The sequence below is a fragment of the Furipterus horrens genome, unplaced genomic scaffold, assembly GCF_987537825.1.
Source record: "Furipterus horrens unplaced genomic scaffold, mFurHor1.1.pri manual_scaffold_11, whole genome shotgun sequence".
NCBI lineage: Eukaryota > Metazoa > Chordata > Mammalia > Chiroptera > Furipteridae > Furipterus > Furipterus horrens.
This window is the reverse complement of record NW_028327181.1, coordinates 43529257-43552477: the sequence shown is the minus strand read 5'-3', so window position 1 is coordinate 43552477 and position 23221 is coordinate 43529257. Positions and strand designations below refer to the sequence as shown.

Sequence of the window (23221 nt, the reverse complement as noted above, 5' to 3'; positions counted from 1 at the left end):
ATTGATCATGATTTTTTCTATGGCTTTTTAAAGATTTTATTTATTTATTTTCAGAGAGAGGGAAAGGGAGAGAGAAAGAGGAAGAGAAACATCAATGTGTGGTTGCCTTGTGCGCACCCCCCAACTGGGGACCTGGCCCGTAACCCAGGCATGTGCCCTAACTTGGAATCAAACTGGCGACCCTTTGCTTTGCAGGTCAGTGCTCAACCCATTGAATCATATCAGCCAGGGTTTTTCTGCGTCTTATTATCAAGACCAATCCCTAAGTTTTTTGAAGTCAGAGATTGTGATGTGGATATATTCCAGACATTTAGTAAATATCCATTTGAATAAATCAATGAATAAATGTTTAATTTTTTCTTTTGTGAGCCTATCATAAGCACACACTTAACTTTTCCCGATTATCATGTGAGACAGAAAACAAATTTTTATCCTCTGAAATAAAGCAGGAGCTAGAATATAACTAAGTAAAGAAAAATACCCAAGATTGGAATTCACTATCAAAAGATATTCAAACTTGTAGAGATTAAGCTGAATGAAATGTAAATAAAACTAGAGTTGAAACTGTATACTGAAGTTAGCAACAATCTATACTTCATTCTAAATATTCAAAATCTAGTTACTATTTATTCTACTACTGTCTTATAGCCCCCCTCCCCCCCAAAAAAGTTACTAGTTGTGGTTAGAGCATTATATTTCTCTTGTTTTCGTTCCTTGGAAATGACTCAATCAATCATCACAATGAATCTATTTATTTATCCAACAGATAAATAGATAAACAAAATGGGATATTAGAAGTCTTAAAAAGATGAAGATTCTGACACGTTACATAGATTAATCATGAGGACATTATGTTGAGTGAAATAAACCAGTCATAAAAAGATACTGTATGATATCTGAAGTAGTCAAAATCATAAAACACAAAGCACTGTAGAATGGTGGTTACCAGGGGCTGGGTGAGGTGCAAACGGGGAGTTACAGTTTAATGGGAAGAGAATCTCAGTTTTACAAAGTGAAAAAATTCTGGAGATTTACAACAATATGAATATACTTAACACTACTGAACTGTACACTTAAAAATAGTTAAGAGGATAAACGTTTAAAAAACATTTTTATTTTTAGAGAGAAGGAAAGGGAGGAAGAGAGGCAGAGAAACATCATGCGAGAGAAAAACACGTATCAGTTGCCTCTCGTAATGCACCCCATCCAGGAACCCACGACCCTGGCATGTGCCCTGATGGGGACTCGAACCAGTGACCATTTGCTTTGCAGAAGGACTCCCAAACAACTGAGGCACAAAGGTCAGGGCTAAGATGATAAATGTTACGTGTCTTATACCACAATTTAAAAAAAAAAAAAAATCAAGTACTAATTAGCCCTTGCCTATGTAGCTCAGTTGGCTGGAGCATCATCCCATAAACTGAAAGGTTGTGGGTTCAATTCCTGAGCAGGGCGCCTGCCTAGGTTGTGGTTCAGTCCCGGCTGGGGTGCATTTGAGAGGCAACTGATCGATGTTTTTCTTTCACACTGATGTTTCTCTCCTCTCTATCCCTTCCTCTCTCTCTAAAATCAAAGAACGGGTCCACAGGTGAGAATAAAAAAAGAAGTTGAAAAATCAAGTACTTATTAAAGGACAAAAAAGAAATGTCTCTAACGGTCTTTGTTTTTCAACTTTACTTTTCTTACTCACACTGAAAACTTACCATCGGTGGGATAACAGCAGCTCGATGCTGAAGCTGTGGCAGGTCCAGCGGGTTTGGTTTCATTGGGGATGAGACCAGTATAGAGCCAGTGGGGTTTAGCATTGAAGGCTTGGAGTCCATAGGAAACATTCTACAATTGGCAATTATAAAAGGTAAATTAACAGAGTCTTGTTTAAGACTTCTAATACAGGGTGGGGAAAAAGTAGGGTTAGAGTTGGGAGCCTGTGAAACACAGAGTTTATCCTCGCATTATTATTAATTATTGTATTATTTCCCACACAAAAAAACTAGAACTACTTGCCCCTCCGCGTGGACAATCGCCACAATTCCTTCTAATATGTACACCTACACGTCCCATTAACCTTATAAAATATTTGAGTCTATCATGCTAATTTTCTTGGTAAAGAAACCTAATATTGATTTATAGGTTGAAACTTACCTGAATTTAATCATCTGCATCTAACCAACAAAAAAGAGTCTGAGCAAATGCCATCATTACATGCTAGGTACTAACTTACCACTAACACAGGTTACAAACTAGTTACCTGTTACAAAATGGTTTCCAAGGATCAGAGTTATTTTTAAAATATTTGAATAAACTACTGCCATTTTAAAATTGAGAATTTCACCCAGAATTCAACTCCTGGTTTCTCATAAAGAACGGAAAGATAAGGCCAGGTGAACCGGCACTCCTGCACAGCAACGGCACGCTGCCCGTGCAGCGGCGGCCCCTTCCCCAGACACGGCGTGCCTCCGCTCTCCGGTGGCCACCCTGTCGTCCTCCACCGGCATCACGATTCGTTCTCAGCACATTTGCTTGAGTTCAGAACATCCGACATACGGACAGGGAAGATTACACAATAGTGCCATACATTAACGGGCTTGATTTTACTTCCCAATGTTGTCAGTTATTGGGAGAGAACATTTTAAAAGGTATAAATTCATCAAAAAGTTAAAATGTATGAAGAAAATTTACATTTCACATAAAAATAAAGATGATTTAAAGATTTAAAAAGTTGAAAGTGTTATTTTGATAATTTGAAAATAATGTCGACTTTAGAAATTTCAGTCAGACCACCATGTATTTTCAAGGAATTTCTGAATTTCAAGATTACTGTTTTGTTCATCTCTTAAAATGCTCCCTCATCTAGATTAATTGCTACCCTAATTTTTCTTTCATTTATAAATATAGTTACCAAAACCAACAGTGCAAAACATAGAATACCTTTATTTTACATGAGATGTTTCATTAAAGGATGCCTAAGGCAGCGTAGGTAAATGCGGTACTCAAATCCTCGCATAAACACATAAAAAATACAACCAAACTACAGAACAACCATCATTCAAAAATGCCTAAAATCTAGCTGAATGCAAGTCCTACCACTAGGGATTTAAAAAAGAAGCCACATGAGACTGGTAGGAGGAGTGAAGACAAGGAACGGGCTGGTCCCACATGCAAGTGTGGCAGTTTTAAATCAGGAGGGATATATTGGCTGTGGAGGTCCCAGTCCGCCCTGAGGAGTAAGAGGTTCCAACCCCATACCAGTCTCCCCAGCCCAGGGCTCCAGGGCCAGGAAGAGCCCTCATAACTTCTGGGTGCAAAAACTAGTAGGGAATGGGGCTGAGTGAGACAGAAGGCTGCTCTGAGTTTCAGGCAGTTACTAAGGGTCCATGCATGGACTTCCACCGACTCAATACCCCTGAGCACCAGTGTGAAAGAAACCAGAGACATACAGGGAGGAGATAAATTATCAGGCAACAGGGCAAGAGCTGGCAGGGGGGGCAGTTTTCTGCCAGACAAAAGTACTGGCAGAGGCCACTGGTCCTTTCTGAGAAGCTCCCTCCACCCAGAGCCGACAGGCAGGTGCCATATCCCAGTCTCGATCAACCTGGCTCACACTGTTTGCCCCACCCTGGCTATTCTTCTGAGGCCCTGCACCACACAACTTGCAGGCCCATCCAAGCCATGTCCAGTGGCTTTTCCATACAACAGGTATTTCTCTTTTAAAAATCCTCCCCCAAGGATATGTTTATTGATTTTAGAAAAGAAAAGGAGGGTGGGGGAGAAAGACAAACAGAGGTTAAGTAGGACCCTTTTTAATTTTAATTCTTGTGGGTTAAAATTCTATTATTTACTACATAAAAATCTTTTCAGAGAAAGCATCACTATAATGCTTGCTATCATTATTCTAGTATCAAATCTCATTCGAGAGTAAGACGTGAAATACACTGGATGTGGACTGCAAGCACAAGGACGCCAGGCAGTGCACCGTGTGAACAGAGCTGAGCTCTTTGCTGAGTGGCTTACTTGCCTTTTTCTTATTTAAAAAAGGGGAAAAGGACAGGGTTGAATTAGGTTTCTGAGTAAATAAGGTTTTAGTCTAATTCATTTCTAGATTTTACACCAATCTAATATTTCACTGTGATTTAGGGGACTCCATTTATTTCAAGGAAAAAGGAACACCAGGAAATCAAAATTATTACATAAAGTAGTATCTATTTCTGTAAAATAGTTTTTACTATAATTTTAATAAAAGTTATAGAGATGATACATTTTTATATTAATGACTAAAAATACTTATAAGTTAATTTGTATACTTCATATTTTAAATTACAAATAAGATCATTTGAAATTTTAACTGCTTTTAAAAAAAAAGTGATTATATGCCCTGACCAGTGTGGCTCAGTTGGTTGGGCAACATTCTGCAAACCGGAAGGTCAGTGGTTTGGTTCCCAGTCAGGGCACATGTGTGGGCTGTGGGTTCAGTCCCCAGTTGGCGTGCCTATGAGAGGCAACTAATCAATGTTTCCCTCTCGCATCAACGTTTTTCTCCCGCTCTTTCTCCCTCCCTTCCTCTCTCTCAAAAAAACAAATGTTTTTTTAAGTAATTATAATTACCATTAACTTGTATTTACATTATGCTTTCTAAAATATTTTCAGAATACTTAGCATGCTTCTCCTCTCAGTATTACATCTAATACTCAGGCTACAGCAGGCCTTGCTTGAGGCCACAGTGTTTCAGAGCCAGCGAAGGTGGAGCTAATGCCTCTTGCCTCCACCTCCGTCACCACATCGTACTACTTCCATCACCAGGAACGGCAGTGCTCTGTGCTTTAGTTCACAATTTTGTCACCTGAAATCCCCCTTTCTGCTATCATATGGAATGCATGCAAGAATTGATGTAAAAATATATATAATCCTTTTCTTTTTAAAAAATTTATTGATTCTAGAGAAAAAGAGGAAGGGGGAGAGAGAAACATTAATTTGTTGTTCCAGTTATTGGTTGATTCTTACATGTGTCCTGACAGGGGATCAAACCTACAACCTTGGTATCAGGAGGATGCTCTAACCAACTGAGCTACCCGACCAGGGCCTATAATCTTTTCCATTAAAAAGTAATGATCACACAATTCTTCTTTGTTTAAAAAAATGAATAGCATCATAACCTAATATTAAAAGCACACACACTATGCTTAATTTGCTGATATTTATACAGGAGTACTAGCTGTAGCCAGCAGAAGCACCATTCTGTGATTTAGTCAGTGATCAGCAGAGTCAAGGCAGAATATTTAAGAATGAGCCTCACCTCTGTCTCTCTGGCTCTCCATCCACATCTTCATCAGCACTGCAGGTGGCACTGGAATCATTGTCTGACTGGGGCTCAGGCCTTTGGATAGTTATTTGCTGAGACACCACCAAATCTTCATCTCCAGGCTCTGTCTTCTCACTGGCTCTCTCCATGTCTCTTTCTTTGGTATCACCTTCACCTTGAGATGGACTGCTTTCTGGCACCCCCATTTCAACATCTACAGAGTCTGCTTTGGTGCTTGTGGGGAGACCAAGAACAGAAGTCACTTCAGCACTTTGCCCCTGATGTTCGATATCCATTGGCTCTGCTGTCTCAACAGTGATGCTGTTATTCACCTGGGTTTCCACACTTTTATTCTCAGCTGGTTTTGCAGTTGGAACTGATGAGGAGGGGGATGCACTGGGAGCAGTTGCAGCGGTACTCTCGTGCTCGGCCACAGGGTCAGTGTGTCCTCGAGAAGTCAAATTTTCAGTGCTATCTTCGCTGGGCTTCACAGCTTCAACTGGTGAAGGAGAAGGAGCACTTTCTGTATCAGAACTATTTTCAGCACCTTAAAGATAATGATATAGCATAAAAATCTGATAATGAACACATTTCAGGTGGTGACAGAAACCATGCTTGAAAGTAGTTGTTTAGGATGAATTATACGCCTTCAATGGCCTCCCGGAAGTATGACAGCCACTGGGAAAGCCAGCTTTCTAGAGTATGAAAGGGAAAGATCAAGCTGTCCTGACCTTCTGAAATTTAAAGTGTAAAAGCTTTTAATAGCTAAAATTAATATAATATGAAATTTGAAAAACAAAACTAAAAGAACGATTCCCATAAATGGTAGCACTCTGGTTTGTTTCTACCAGCTGGTTTCTGCGTTTTTCTTTTTTACCAGGAGAGTTGACACCCTTGAACAGCAGCTTCTGACAGAAATATAATGCAAGAAACATCTGTAATTTTAAGTTTTCTGATGACCTCATTAAAAAAGCAGAGAGAGATCAGTAAAATTAACTTTAATAATACATTTTATTAAAGCAATTGTCCTGAATATTAAACATGTAATCAATACAGAAAGCTAGTAATAAGATAGTTTACCTTTTTTAGTACTACATCTTCAAAATCTGACAATATTTTGCATACTTAGCACATCTTAATTTGCACTGGCCACATTTCAAGACCTCACCAGTCACCACACCGGTCAGCAAGGCTCTATAATAACGTTACCGAAGTTTAACGTTATGTCGCAACACTGGTCTTTCCCCACATCATCTGTATCATTTTATAAGTATACTTTTAATGCTTTCACATTTTTATCTAAATGTCTCAAAGAGATCAGAAATTCAACGTTTTACACTTAATTTACTATTCAGTTCAACAAATCAGAAACCTTTTACTTTTATTTATTTTTTAAATTGGTTTAGAGAGAGAGGAAGGGTGGGGAGTGCAAGAGGGAGAGAAACATCAACGTGACAAGAGAAACGCCAAACTTGCAACCCAGGTACATGCCCTGACAGGGAATCGAACCCACAGCCTCTTTGTTCATGAGACAATGCTCTAACCAACTGAGCCAACACCAGCCTGGGCACAAACCATAAACCTTTTAAATGTTCCTCTCACATGTTCCCATATCTTGCCTAGACAAGTCTCACAGATTTTCTCTATAAACATTCCCCGAATCTATCCAGTTCTGGTCAACTTCACTACCGCCATTCTAGCCCAAATATGACTTTTCTTCTAGCCTTCCACCTCAGCACATCCTCTACAACAATGCTTTTTAAAAGCCAGACCTTACCTAAATTCGCTTGCACTCTCTCCCACCCCTTTCCAACCTCTTTTATTACCTCTTAAAACATTTCAATACAACCTCATTCTCTTAGGATGAAGTTCCAACATTCTGAGTCGGGTCTTGTTACAAGGCCCAGGCTGGCGGGCCCGGGCCAACCGCTGCCGCTTTACCTCGCGCCCTGTATTCTCTCTGTATTCCATGATCGCTGGCCCATTCTCAGTTTCGGTGACTGCCCCCACGTCTTCTACCTCAGACTTCACACATGCCATTTACTCCTACTGAAATGGCTTTCACCTGCTTTTCCTTGGGATATGTCCTCAAATATCACATGCTTTTAAAAAAGCCTTCTATCATTTCCTTAACAAAGTTAAATTTTGCTACTATGGCTCTTAAAACATATGTCCTGGTTACAGTTACAATTTTACATTTATTCACAATTAATAGGTTTCTGGCTGTTGCTTCCACTAGGCTATAAACACTGTAAGGGCAGAAATCATGTATTTTGCTAACACTTAAGTCCTTGTGACAAGTACTGTGCCTAGCACACAACAGACTCAAATATTTGCTAAAGTATAATGTGAATAAATGGTTGTGAATGTGTGTTAAGATTTACTTCACCTTTCCTTCATTATTAAATTAAATTGGTTACTGTTATAAATAGTAGATACAGATGTTCACTAGAGCATTGTTTTTTAATTATCTTCTTAAACTAAAACATAAAAATTTAAATCTCCCTAAAATTTATACCTCAAATGAGAATCCCAATAGTTCTAAGAAAACTTTCTTAAAACTAGATAAACCAACTTATAGCTTATATGAAAAAGTAACTCCCTGAGAAAATCCAATAAAACGTATGCAAAGTACTAGATTCAAAGCGATTTGCCTCTCCCGAGTCCAATCTTATTATAAAGCCGATGGATCACGACGTGTCTGAAACTGTCACAGCACAGACAAGATAAATCGGTGGTACGAAAGGCAATGGCTAAGACCAGATCCTAAAGTAAATGGTAAATTAATATATCAAAATGGTATTTTAAATCAGTGGGTAAAGAATGACTAATTTAATAAACTAACTCTCTTTGAAAGAAAAACATAGATTCTATCTTACACTATACATAACAAAAATTCCAAACTGAATAGGTTTTTATAAACTTCTGGAAAATAAGTTAGGAAAACTGAGGACAATTTAGCTACCTGAAGTACTGGTGACAGACACAGCAGTGAAAACCCCAAACTACATTTTCATGGAGCCTACATTCTAGTATAAAACAGACAATAGTAAATATCAGGAGGTAGTAAGTTCAGTGAATAAATAACAGAACTGGGGAACCAGTTGGTAAGGAGGTATTTGAGAGGCAAGGTGACATTTCAGCAGAGGCCTGAAGTATGTGAGAAAATGACGCAATGGGCACATTTGGGGGCATAGCAGTCCAGAATAGCAAAGGAACAGTGCAGTTAGAGAGTAGCAGTCACCCAACACCGATTAGAATGGCTACTACTATCAAAAAGACAGGAAATACTGATGTTTGCACTTAAGTGTTTGAAGCTTGACTGCCATTTTCAAGATGTTCAGTTTGTAGCACTTGGACCTAAGATGGTGCTATAATTATCTGTTGAACAAATAAACACATTACATCCAAGTTTAACGTCTCTGTGCCATGAAAAAACACTGACGTATTATTTTCTTAATGAAGCAATTCCTAACTAGTCAAGTCACTAAGCTAAAAATTACATATATGGGCTAGCAGAAGTCACAACTAAATTTAAGATTTTAAGATACCTTCACTGTCTTCTGGGTTTTCTTCTTCATTGGAGGCTTCAATATCTTCATCTTCCTGAGCAGAAACAGTGGAAGCTACACTTTCACATTGAGACACATCTCGTTCTTCACGAGGTTTTCGAGAAGTCTATAGTAAAAAAATATTCAAGTAAGTTATTTATGGTTTAAATAACAAAAAGGAAAGAAAGAAACCTCTTCATATTTGAAATCACAGAGAACAATAATACACACGCACATTCTAAACAGAAGGCTGCACGTCTGACATCTGTTCGGGTTAAAGTACAGCTCCCTAGGGAACCACTCACCAGACCTCTGTGTGGATGAACTCCTTTCATCGCATTGAGCCAAAGTAACATCGGAACCACGTTTTAAACTACTGACCACTTTGCATGTATAAGAACCCCAAATCACAAAACTGTTCTCCTCCCCCTCTAATTAATTTGTTCTAATAAAAATAACATATAATTTACTTGCTAATAAAAACAAGTTAAAAGTAGAATCTTCACAAACAATAATGTCCTCTTTTTTCAAGCATTTTCTTGACTATATATTAATTTTAATGTAATAATTCAAATAAAGAAATATAGTACATATACAAGGTCTGTTCAGAAAGTATCCAGGCACGTACTATGAAAAACAGACATTTATTGAAGAAGATAGAAGATACAAAAAACATTGCACATAGAACAATGGTGCTCAGTCCCCTTCAAAATAGGCACCTTGGGACTTCAGTTCTCCCAATCACCGTCAGCTGCCCCATTGTATTTTCCTGAATTTCATCGACGGTCTGAAATCTCTTCCCTTCCAAAGGTGATTTGAGTTTTGGGAAAAGCCAGAAGTCATAGGGCGCCACAAATCTGGGCCTTAGCGGGGGCTGAGTCACCTGGGTGATTTGATGTTTCATCAAAAAATTCTGCACAAGAATGGGAAGTGATGCATGAGTGGGCACATTGTTGTGATGAAGCTGCCAATCACCAGCTGCCCACAGCTGCGGCCTTCTGAATCATCCAAATCGTTTCCATGGAGGAATGTTCAAGCTTAGCCCAAATTTTGACGCAGATTCATTGCTCTACTTGTTCTGTCATTCTGAATGTGGTGGCCACACAGCACACATGCTCACTCAACAGTGTCTACCACCCTCACTGACTAGTACAGTGAAGTCATCATTGTTCACACATGCGCTTTCCAGTCTACTCTCTTTGGCTGCCATGCTACATCGATGTTGTGCAAACCATTCCCGTTATATTAACAATGGTGGACTTTTTCAGAACAGACCTCATATATCTTCCACTGAGTTTGAACGGGTATTAGACATTTTGTCATGGTTTCCTGAGATCTTTTCTTAAAAGACTACTGTCCTATTTAAGTAGTAATTAAAATGATCAGGCCCTGGCCATTGTGGTCAGTTGGTTGGAGCACAGTCCCATAAATCAAAAAGTCGCGGGTTCCATTCCCAGTCAGGGCACATGCCTAGGTTCAGTTTATCTCTGGTTGGAGAGCATATGAGAAGCAACCCATCGATGTTTCTCTCTCACATAGATGTTTCTCTCATTCCCTTGCCTACTTTCTAAAATCAATAAGCATGTCCTCAGGTGAGGATTAAAAAAAAAAGAAGATCAAAACAGTCCTGACCTGGTAGCTCAGTTGGTTAGAGCACCATCCCAATAAGCCAAAGTAAGGTGGTGGGATCAATCCCCAGTCATGGCACATACAAGAAGTAAGCAATGAATGCATCAATATGTGGAACAAGAAACTCATGTTTCTCTCTTTCTCTAAAATCAATCCATCAGTCAATAAGAGGATCAGAACAAGAAATTTTAAAGACATTTGTGATGGTAATTTCATGTATCAACTTGGCTGGGCCATAGTATCCAGATATGTGGTCAAACATGTTAGACAAAAATTTTTGTGCAGGTGTTTTATGGACAAAATTAAAACTTAAATCATAGGCTTCCAAGTTAAGCAGATTACCTTCCATAATGTGGGGTGAACCTTTAGCCTTAATACAACTAAGATTGACAGCTCCCTTCACCCTACCCCCTAGCAAGAGGGAATTCTGCCAGCAGACTGCTTTTGTACTCCAACTACAACTCTTGTGAGTACCCAGCCTATCAGCCTATCGCATTGGACTTTGTACTCAACAAGCCTCCAGAGTCATGAGCCAATTTCTTAAAATAAATGTCTCATGCTTCCTCTCTCCTGCTCTGCGCGTGCGTGCGTGTGTGCGTGTGCGTGCACACACACACACCCCCCTGTTGGTTCTGTTTCTCTTAAGAGATCTAATAATACGATGTATATCTAACATGTCTGATTCATTCTTTGATTTTTTTCCCAGAATACTTCAATGGTTTTGAAGTCAAGCCTCTCCTCAGTAGATTCTTTGTTGTTGGTTTCTTTATGGTTTAGTTGCCACAGCACGTTTTAACTCTTGCATTCGTTATTCTTAACCTAAAACCTCTTTCGTGTGTAACTTTTTAACCAGTCAATGTTATACTCCATATACTCTTATTATAGCTCAATCTTAATCAGTTTAAATATGCATATGCATTTTTATTACCTATTATAGCATTCTTTTTTTTTCGTTTTTAGTTTTTATTATGGAAATTTTAAAACACATCCAGAAGTTAGGGGCAAATTCTGCTTCATTGGCGCCCAACCCACTTCCCACCATCCCTGTTCTGCACTGATTTATAGTTAAGCAAATCTCAGACATATCATATGAACATAATAATGATGTAAAATGTATCTTGCAAGAATGGCTCATCTCTAGTAGTGGTTATACTTCCAAAGAAACACTGACAAAGAGTACAAATATATTGACAAATAGTCTTCTCAGAAAATATTTCAGAATGTCAAATTATATAGACCAGAAGAACATGGATAAGCTATTTGTATACCTCAAACATGTTCATGATTAAATTACAAAAGTAACAACTGGTAAAAATGCTATTAAATGATACATATTTTATAGCTCCTTCTTACTCAGATTTTTCTATCCTGTGTTTTATTTTAAAAAATTCTTCAAGGAATATACTAATTTAGTTAGTATTTCTAATTCTAAAAGATGACACTAAACAGGGAAATTCCACCAGTAAAAACTCTGTTCTTCTCCCATTCTATTTGGAAGCATCTGCCCTCGTTGTATTTTTTTATCTGAGTTTGTTTAGGAACTCTGTTTTCACCTGATATGCAAAGGCTTGTGGTGAGTTGTCAATTATTATACTTTTCAAAGATCTTTTCCAAGGATATTAAAATCTTTTACATAGTTTTCTTGTACACAGACACAACGTTCGTGGAAAAACTAGTGCTCCGTCCTGTGCCAGCCTTTTCCTTGCCATCTCTGAGTTGGCCCAGTGACCAAGACCACGCTTCCCAGCACTTGCCCTTTCAGGGCCCCTGGCTTTCTGAAGAAGCGCCTGCCTTGCCCTGAGGCCGAGCCCAACCCATTCTATCAGTCTTAATGATTCTCATGCTTTTTGATCTAAGAACACAACCCTGTAAAAGTATTCAAGACCCTAAAGAGTTTTTGTTCAGGAGTGATATATACTGATATTTACTATATTTTAAATTAAAACTGAGAAACATTTAAAATATTAATTCATTTAAAAATAACAATAATAAACTCATTACATGTCACCATAAAGAACACTTTTTAAATAAAAAGTAATTACTTTCCAAAAAAAAATAACTTAAGAGAAAAAAGTAGCATTGTTTTATGTTTTTGAAAATCTCTAATGTCTGCCTTACTAGGAAATGGCATAATTCTCAAATGCGCTCATACATGTAATCTAATCCATGGAGCTATAACTGCTTTGGTTAGGGTACATTTTAAGAAATTTTACCTCACAGAGATGTGTAGTTTGAAAACGAACGTGTATTTAACAGTCTTTTCAGTTCGCCGTGAACGCTATTCTTTGATACTGCACCGGACGGGGCAAGCAGACATTTCTCAAAAGTCAGCTGCAACATGAAGCCAGCAACCCTTGCTGACACACTCTTGTGCTCTGTTATAAACCACTCATCCGTCTTGCACTTCGGTGTATTAAAAATCATTTTATGACTTTTTTAGACATATCGGATATCCACTGGGACATTATGAACTGATCTCTTTAGAAAATACTGAGTTAGGCAGATTTTTATAATTAAAAATATCACATTACTTATTATTACCACTGATCTCATCAGAGAAGTCTGAGTATTGGGAATATGTTAAGTTCAGGGTAAGAGATACGCATTTACCAAAATTCTAATTATTGTTTGAAAGCTCAAAATTAAAAAATACCATACGATTTCACTCCTATGTAGAAGCTACTGAACAAACTGAACTAACAGCAAAACAGAGACAGACTCATAAGAGAGCAGATGACAGCTAGTGGGGGGATTCAGGGGGTAAAGGGATCGAGCAAAAAGGAAAAAGGACTCACTGACACGGACAACAGTGTTCTGACTGCTGGGGGGAGGGGGTAAAGGGGCCTAATGGTAATGGAAAAAATATGATAAATATTAAAATAATAGTAATAATAATAAGTGGCAACAAATGGTATGAGTTGTTTTCTTTGGAAGGCTCACTCATCTTTAAGAAAACTTCTGCAAAATATCCAGTCTGAAAAACCATAGTTTGTTATATTTCATGAAAAAAGAGAGGCTTGGAACTCAATTTTCAAAAGTGCTTCTCCTTGAGAGCGCAATCATACTTTGGTAGCGAGTAGAAGAGCTTTATGCACAATTCCCATTTCACCACGCAGACATGTACCCAACTGTCAAGATTTGTTTAGGAAAGCTCATTTTTATTGCTTCATCAAGAACATTCTTAAGTGAGACTGGCTTAAAAAATTGCAGGGCAGATCCAAGATGGCAGAGGACTAAGTGCAAGCTACACTAACTCCTCCCAGGACCAGTCTGGAATTACAACTTAATTGTGGAGAAATCATCTGTGTAGGGGCACCAAATATTCCCTGTAAAAAGTTTCAATATATAAGTATGTAAGGGCTTTAAATGTTCTTTGTAAGAAGTAGCAAGGACTTGCTAAAAGGCCTTGGAAAAAGGAATGTAAGAAGGAGTGTTATAGCAATTAGTGATTTACAAGCTAAAAGGACTTCAGCCTCTATCACCTCCCATTTGCTTGCTTGTGTCTGGTTTATAACATTTGTGAAGGTTGTGCTTTGCAGAATGTCTAGCCCTTTGAAAATAAATTGCCTCACAGGGAGTTCGTCCCTGGCTGAAGAGCTATGCTGCCGTCGAAGATAACCTTTAGCCTTGCGAATTTCTGTTCCTGTTACTGCCAAGACATTCCTGCAGTCCTGCCCAGCACCCTCTTCCTAAGACTGTTTGCCGCCAAAGAAGAAACAAAGAGACTGCACCAGTATAAAAGCCCAGCGTTTAGACTCCATTGTAGGTTGGAGCATGTTAGAGACCTGCTCAGGGTCTGCCCAACTCCTGGCCAATATTAAAAATCCTTTGCTTAACTTTATACACCGCTTCAGAGTGTTCAATCTCGCCTATGTAGCCGTAACAATCTGGAATAACCAACCGAACACCAGCTGGAGAGAAGTCTTATAGCCACGGAGAGACAGAAAAGGCCACCTCATCACAACGTGACCGGTAGGGAGTGCGGAGACGTGGAAGGGCTGGCTGGGCTCCCACGAGCGGCAGCTGAAGGGACTGAGAAACAGCTCAGCAACTGGGGGTTCCCCCTGAGAAGGGCAGGGTCTAAACCCCCAGCTGGGCTTCCCAGCCTACAGCAACAGAGTGGAAAGTAAAATAGTATCCAGCTGAGAAAAGAGAAAAGCCACAGCGTTTTTGCTTGCCTGAAAGAAACAGCTGGAGACAAAGAGCTATTAAACGGGTCATGTACGAAAATATTTTGGCCCCCACTTACCCTGGGCTCAAGCAGAGGGAGGGCAGAGAGGACTGGAGACGCTTGGGGAGAATTTGGGGCGGAGGCTTTGGGGAGAGAACTGAGGGAGCAGCTGACCGAGTCCCAGTGCTGACTCATTCCCCGTGCTGCAGGCAGACCACTCCCCTTCAAGTGGCATCAGCCTGAAGGGGAAGCAAAAGCCCCGCCTGCAGGAATTAATCTGCCCCACCCTCGGTGCTTAAGGCTGACAGCTGATCACAGATTGAATAGATTAACAATGAAAGGAGACAGACAAAGGCAGTAGATCCCTGGTAGTCTCCAACAGGCTGCCTAGGCCCACACTGGTGCACAATCTGACGCCACCAGGGGTAGTTCCAGGAAGTGGAGATCAATCTAAAAAACAGCAACAAACAATAAGAGTCACAAAAATGGGGAGACAGAGAAACAATCCCCCATCGAAAGGAAAGGAGAAATCCCCAGAAAGAGTGCTAAATGAAATACAGGAAAGCAAACTATCAGACAAGAAATTCAAAACGTGGATTACACGGGAGCCCAAAGAAAACTACAAAGAACTCCAAAAAAATTACAAGGAACTTACTGAGAATTTCACCAGCATGAAAAAGGACATAGAAGCTATCAATAAGAGCCAGAAGGAAATGAAGAATACAATTTCCGAATTGAAGAACACAGAAGGAGGAATTAAAAGCAGGCTAGAGGAAGCAGAAAATTAGATCAGCGAGCTGGAGGAAAACATAAAAAAATATTTCCAGATAGTGCAACAAAATGAAAATAGACTGAAAAAGAATGAAGAGGTTGTAAGACAGCTGCAGGACAACATGAAACATAATAATATCTGTACATAGGGACACCAGAAGGAGAGGAAGAGAAGCAAGGGATTGAAAACCTGTTTGAAAAACTAATGACAGAAAACTTCCCTAACTTGATGAGAGAAAAAGTCACGCAAGTCCAGGAAGCAGAGAGGATCCCAATGAAGATGAACCCCAACAGGCCCACTCCAAGACACATCATAATTAAAATGGCAACATTAGAAGACGAAGAGAGAATCCCAAAAGCAGCAAGAGAGAAACAGTTAGTAACATACAAAGGAGCTCCAATAAGGCTAGCATCAGATTTTTCAACAGAAACACTACAAGCAAGAAGGGAATGGCAAAAAATATTCCAAGCAATGAAGAACAAAGGCCTACAACCAAGACAACTGTACCCAGCAAGGCTCTTATTCAAAATGGAAGGTGAAATAAGGAGTTTCCAAGATAAAAGAATACATCTCCACCAAACCAGCACTGCAAGAGATGCTAAAGGGTCTGCTTTAAGAAGATAAAGAAACAGAGAGAGACAGCTCTAGAGGAACACGAGTACAAAGGGGAAAAATGACAATGAATAAGTACCTATCAATAATAACCTTAAATGTAAATGGATTAAATGCACCAATCAAAAGACACAGGGTAGCTGAATGGATTAGAAAGCATGACCCCCATCCGTCGTCGTCGTCGTCGGCAGCCGTCCGTCTCGAGAGACGATGGCGTAGCTTCCCAAGAGTCTATCTGCACCGCCGAGAATGGCTGTGCAGTCCGACTCGGGAGTGACATCGTATCTGTCTCCTCCATATATGCTGTCTACAAGAGATCCACCTCAGAACAAAAGATTTACACAGACTGAAAGTGAATGGATAGAAAAAAATATTTCAACCAAATGGGCATGAAAAAAAAGCTGGGGTAGCAATATTTATATCAGACAAAACAGATTTTACAGCAAAGACCATAAAAAAAGACAAAGAAGGACATTTCATAATACTTAAGGGAAAAAGCCATCATGCACCCAACATAGGAGCACCCAAATATGTAAGGAAAATTCTGAAAGACTTCAGGAAGGATATAGACAGCAACACACTCATAGTAGGGGACTTTAACACGCCATTGTCAACAATGGACAGATCTTTGAAGCAAAGAAACACCAAAGATATTGAGGCATTGAACAACACTCTAGATCAAATGGACTTAATTGATTTATATAGAACTTTTCACCCCAAAGAAGCAAAATATACATTCTTTTCAAGTACACATGGAACATTTTCAAAGACAGATTACATGGTAGGACACAAAACAAGCCCCAACAAATTCAAGAAAATTGAAATTATATTAAGTATCTTCTCAGATCACAATGTCTTGAAATTGTAAATCAACCTCAAGGAAGACTCAAAAACATTCAAACTCACGGAGAATGAATAACATGCCATTAAATAATGAATGGGTTAACAATGACATCAAGGAAGAAATCAAAAAGTTTCTGGAAACAAATGATAATGAACACACAACAACCCAAAACCTATGGGACACAGCAAAAGCAGCCCTGAGAGGAAAGTTCATAGCAATACAGGCCTACCTAAGAGGGATAGAAGAATTTGAAATAAAAAACCTCACCCTATGGCTAAAAGAACTAGAGGAACAACAACAAACAAAGCCCAGAGTAGGAGGACGAAATCATCAAGTTCAGAGCAGAACTAAATGAGAGACTAAACAACAATTCAAAAGATCAACAAAAGTAGGAGCTGGTTCTTTGAAAAGATAAACAAAATCGACAAGACTTTAACCAGGCTCATCAAGAAAAAAAGATAGAGGACCCAAATAAATAAAATCAGATATGAAAGAGGAGAAATCACAACCGATACCACAGAAATACAAAGGGTTGTAAGATATTACTACAAACAACTGTTATCACAAAAAATTCGACAACCTCTAGATGAAATGGACAAATTTCTGGAAACATATAATCTTCCTAAACTGAATCAAGAAGAAGCGGAAAGCCTGAACAGACCAATAACAACTAGTGAAATTGAATCAGTAATCAAAAAACTCCCGGCACACAAAAGCCCTGGACCAGATGGCTTCACAGGTGAATTTTACAAAACATTTAGGGAAGAACTAACTCCTACCCTTCTCAAACTATTCCAAAAAATCCAAGAAGAGGGAAGATTCCAAAACTCTTTTTATGAAGCCAGTATTACACTAATTCCAAAACCAGATCAAGACACAACAAAGATAGAAAACTACAGGCCAATATCGCTGATGAACATAGATGTTAAAATCCTCAACAGAGTATTGGCAAACTGGATCCAGCAACGCATTAAAAAGATCATACACCACAATCAAGTGGGATTCATCCCAGGGATGCAAGGATGGTTTATTATTCACAAATCAATAAACGTAATACACCATGTAAATAAAAAGACGAAAACCACATGATCATATCAATAGATGCTGATAAAGCATTTGATAAAGTACAATGTGCATTTATGAAAAAAACACTCAGAAAAATGGGAATAGAGGGAGCATACCTCAACATAATAAAGTCCATATACAAGAAACCTGAAGCCAAAATCATACTCAATGGGCAAAAACTGAAAGCATTCCCCCTGAGATCAGGAACAAGACAAGAATGTCCACTCTCTCCACTCCTATTCTACATAGTCTTGGAAGTTCTAGCCACAGCAATCAGACAACAAAGGGAAATAAAAGACATCGAAATTGGAAAAGAGGTACTAAAACTGTCATTTGCAGATGACATCATACTGTACATAAAAAACCCTATAGACCCCATGAAAAAATTACTCGACCTAATAAATGAATCTGGCAAAACAGCAGGGTACAAAGTCAATATTCAGAAATCGAAGGCATTTCTGTACACCAACAATAAAATATCAGAGATAGAAACTTAAAAAAAATTCCATTTACTATAGCAACAAGAAAAATAAAGTTCCTAGGAATAAACTTAATCAAGGAGGTAAAAGACCTGTACTCAGAAAACTACATAACACTGAAGAAAGAAATTAAGGAAGATACAAATAAATGGAAGCGTATACCATGCTCATGGATGGGAAGAATCAACACCATTAAAATGTCCATACTACCCAAAGCGATTTATAGATTCAACGCAATCCCTATTAAAATACCAACAACATATTTCACAGATCTAGAACAAATACTTCAAAAATTTATATGGAACCAAAAAAGACTCTGAATAGCCACAGCAATCTTGAGGAGGAAGAACACAGTAGGAGGAATCACAATACCTGATATCAAACTATACTACAAGGCCATGGTAATCAAAACAGTTTGGTACTGGCATAAGAACAGACACATAGATCAACAGAACACAATAGAGAGCCCAGAAACCCAGGCCTATATGGTCAACTAATATTTGACAAAGGGGGAAAGAACATAAAATGGAGTGAAAGAGGCTCTTCAACAAACGGTGTTGCGAGAACTGGACAGAGACGTGCAAAAAAATGAAACTAGACCACCAACTTACACCATATACCAGAATAAACTCAAGATGGATCAAAGACTTAAATGTAAGCAGTCACACCATAAAAGTCCTAGAGGAAAACATAGGCAGGAACATTTCAGATATCCCACATAGCAATATTTTCACTGATATATCTCTTAAGGCAAGGGAAATAAAGGAAAGAATAAACAAATGGGACTACATCAAACTAAAGATTTTCTGCTCAGCACAAGGAAACATCAGGAAGATGAAAAGGGAACCAACCATATAGGAAAATATATTTGCCAATGATACCTAAGACAAGGGATTGATCTCCAAAATATATAAAGAACTTATACGACTCAACACCAAGAAGACAGACAACCCAATTAAAAAGTGGGCAAAGGATCTGAACAAATACTTCTCCAAAGAGGACATACAGAGGGTCCACAGACACATGAAAGAATGCTCAACATCACTAGTCATTAGAGAGATGCAAATAAAAACCACAGTGAGTTACCACCTCACACCTGTCTGATGGCCATCATCAACCAATCAACAAACACGTGCTGGTGAGGATGCGGAGAAAAAGGAACCCTGGTGCACTGTTGATGGGAATGCAGACTGGTGTAGCCACTGTGGAAATCAGCATAGAATTTCCTCAAAAAACTAAAAACGGAACTGCCTTTTGATCCAGCAATTCCGTTGCTAGGATTATACCAGAAGAATCCTGGAACACCAGTTCAAAAGAACCTATGCACCCCAGTGTTCATAGCAGCGCTATTTACAATAGCCAAGTGCTGGAAACAGCCTAACTGCCCATCTGTAGATGAGTGGATCAAAAAAAACGTGGTACATTTACACAATGGAATATTACGCAGCAGAGAGAAAGAAGGAACTCCTGCCATTTGCAACAACATGGATGGAACTAAAGAGAATTATGCTTAGCAAAATAAGCCAGGCAATGAAAGAAAAATACCATATGCTATCATCTATTACAGGAGACTAATGAACAATACAAACAAATGAGCAAAATAGAACCAGAGGCATGTAAACAAGTAGACTCACAGTGACGGGGGGAGGGGGGAGGCCAAGAAGTGGGGTAAGAATGGGAAGGGTCTAGTCAAAGAACATCTATAAATGACCCATGTACATGAACAACGGGGTGGGAACTGACTGGGAGAAGGGGTGGGCAGGGTGTGGGGAAGCAATGGGGAAAAAAGTGGGAAACTGTAATAGAAAAACAAACAAACAAAAAATTTAGTGGGGGAAAAAATGAAAGCAAAATAAATTAATACATCAGAAAAAAAAGATTGCAAATACTTGGAGTTTGGCATATGTTGAATACTTAGTGCAGTGGTGTCCTGTCATGACTCATGCTAAGACACCAGCCTTCTTACTCACAACTGCTGGTTTCAACCATCAGGCAAACGTCAATGTAGTGTTAAAAATAAATAACATCTTAAGACTTTATGAAAATAGTCTTGAGCTCATAAACCCTTAAAGAGCCCTATAGATTGAGAACATTGAAATTTCCTTGTTAAGAAACTTTCAGTAATCTTACACTTCTGGTTTTTATCCCACGTAATCTTCCTGAGAAAATGTTTTGTAATATGCCAATCAACTCATTCAACATTGTTAAAAGCACTCAAAACTACAATTTTCAGTTCAAACTCTCAAAGGCTTCTATTTTTCAAATCCAGTCTACAATAATTTAAAATTACCGAATTCTCATTACTGCAAACAGAAATTTTATTCCTTTGGCAGTAAATAAATAGACAACTTGTCCAAAGAAACTATTTTTTACAGGTAAATGGAATAAGTAAAAATATAAGTTTCAAAAGTTTCTCTCAAATCCAATCTTCGAAGCTCAAAAACAAACAAAAAACTGTAAGTAAAAAATAGTAAGGAAAAGCCTGACCAGCCTGATATACTCACTTTCTGTTTATGCTGCTGCAAGAGATTGTCAAGATTGTGTCTCCTTTTATAGTTAAAATAGAAGTTTTTACATTGAGCTTCACTTTTAGTTCCCACCATTTTGGCAATTGCTGCCCAGTTACGACCATGTTCTACTAGACCTGTATTGTAAAAACAGACCAAATGTTAATGAACAGTAACCTGATAAAGCAAACAAGAGAAAAAATAAAATCAACTTAATCACTGTATCACAATCAATAACCTAAATGTTTTTTTCAATTATTTATTGATATACTTCAATACTTACTGAAATATATATTGATACAAAACTCACTAACAGCTCTATTTTTCTACCCAAATTAACATATGTTCATTAGTGAAAGGATTCACCTTTACCTTCATGTCCCTCCCAGAGGGCTAGGACAATGCTGGACACACAGCAATGGTTCCAACACTTGTAAACTGATTGATAAGGCACTCTAAATCTTTGAGAACAGTGTATCATTATAAAGTTAATGAAGTAATCAAATATAAATGACTAACACAGATATATACAGGGTGGGGTAAAAATAGGTTTACATTTGTTCATATAAAAAATAATACAATAATTAAATAATAATGCAAGAATAAACTTTCGCATACTCACAACTGTAAACCTACTTTTGCCCCACTGTGTGTGTGTGTGTGTGTGTGCACGCGCGCGTGCACGCCTCCATGGATAATCAGCATGTCTTCAGTACATTCACAATCAAGGAATGCCCTCAAAAAATTTAACCAGTTTGAAAACATCTGTTGTTAATACAATGCATTACAGAAACCTATGCCATCTGACAGTTCATTCATCAAGTAATATATCTATGCACACATACACACACATACATATGTGCAAGGAACACGGGTGTATGTATATAAATGTATACACAAGAGCTATACAGCCAGAGATATACTTTAGATACAGATGTACCCAAGCAAAAACTTCCAGTACAAATTTAAGAATTTATAGTAAAACATCAGTTTCTCAAGGTTAATAATCAAGATTCCTTAATAACAACAGAAAAATCATTTCTAAATCTTGCTCGATATATGAATAAAAGATAAAAGAGTGGTGACTAAACAGTCATATGTAAGTATAAGTACTGAAAAGATTGATGTAGCTCATATATACTTATTTCACTGACGTTTTGATGATCAGATGAGAATATATGAATCTTTTAAGAAGTTCAACATGTAATCAGGACCAATCACAAGTTTTAAAGTCATAACAATTTTCAAATAAAAGAACAATTCAGATTGCTGTATTTTTGGTGAAGTTGGTTTATATGATTCTTAAATGTATCACTCATTACCTGCTAAACAAAAAGTCAATCTGAAATACGTCACTAAAAGTCAAGCTATTTACAGTAACTTCTCTCTAGAACTATAAGGTAAATACTTAACCCCCGCCCCGAATCAGTTAATCTTTCTCAAAATGATTTTATTTAAAAAGTAAATTATTTATTTATAAACCAATTTATCCTAAAAGAAATTTCAGTTCAATTTTTTATTACATTAATAAGAAACAATGAAAAAATATAAGACCCATAATGTTCCAGGGTAAGATCAAGGCCACACAGCTATGAAAGTGGCAGAGATAGGATTCAAACATCTATACAAAGTTCATGCTCTCTTCTCTGAATTGCAATGCAATTTCTTAGTAGTTTATAATCAAATGTCTTACCAAATGAAAACTAAAAAAGTATTTACCACTCTATTCAATGCAACTTTTAAATAACAGAAATACAGATTTTTTTATATGAAAATACTTTCGAAAACAATTTTAATAGCATTTAATCACAACTATTCTGGAAAAGTGCAAATAGCCTACTTGCTCTCTAATAAAAATGAGAACCATAAATCCCTCAAAAGTGGGCCTCTTCAACAAGGCACACTGGGTTACCTTATAAGGTACAACATGGTCAAAAAAATTATTTAAGTTTACTTCTAAATTCTTGTTATCACTGTGGAAGAACATTTCTGTTATTACAAAATTAGCACTATCTCATTATTAATAATCCTAAAGCAAACAAAAAAGCCCTAAGGAATCTGAACTATCATTTACCTTTCTTAGCAACTTCCATTTCTTCTTCTGTCCACCGAGATGTCTCTACGGGCTCTGTAGAAACTAAAGAGAAATAACCCAATAAGGGAGAGAAAAATTAAGCTAAATCCTTCATCCATAGATTATATGGCACCAACCACATAATCTGTAACCTATTTATCTGACATAAAGCCTATTTAAAGCATTTGGTGAAAGAAACTATGGAAACAGGATAATATCAG

The 23221-nt window shown here is 38.0% G+C and overlaps 1 protein-coding gene across 1 annotated transcript in view; it reads right to left on the bottom strand.

Moving 5' to 3' along the window:
* NCOR1 (nuclear receptor corepressor 1) overlaps nucleotides 1-23221 on the bottom strand; it is a 193612-nt gene that overhangs the window by 56406 nt on the left and 113985 nt on the right. The window contains exons 18-22 of the mRNA XM_090292316.1: nucleotides 23001-23063; nucleotides 20924-21063; nucleotides 8848-8974; nucleotides 5291-5843; nucleotides 1704-1833 (exon numbers count right to left, since the gene is read on the bottom strand). Of these exons, the coding sequence (XP_090148442.1) occupies nucleotides 1704-1833; nucleotides 5291-5843; nucleotides 8848-8974; nucleotides 20924-21063; nucleotides 23001-23063 (1013 nt within the window). The remainder of the gene's footprint in view (nucleotides 1-1703; nucleotides 1834-5290; nucleotides 5844-8847; nucleotides 8975-20923; nucleotides 21064-23000; nucleotides 23064-23221) is intronic.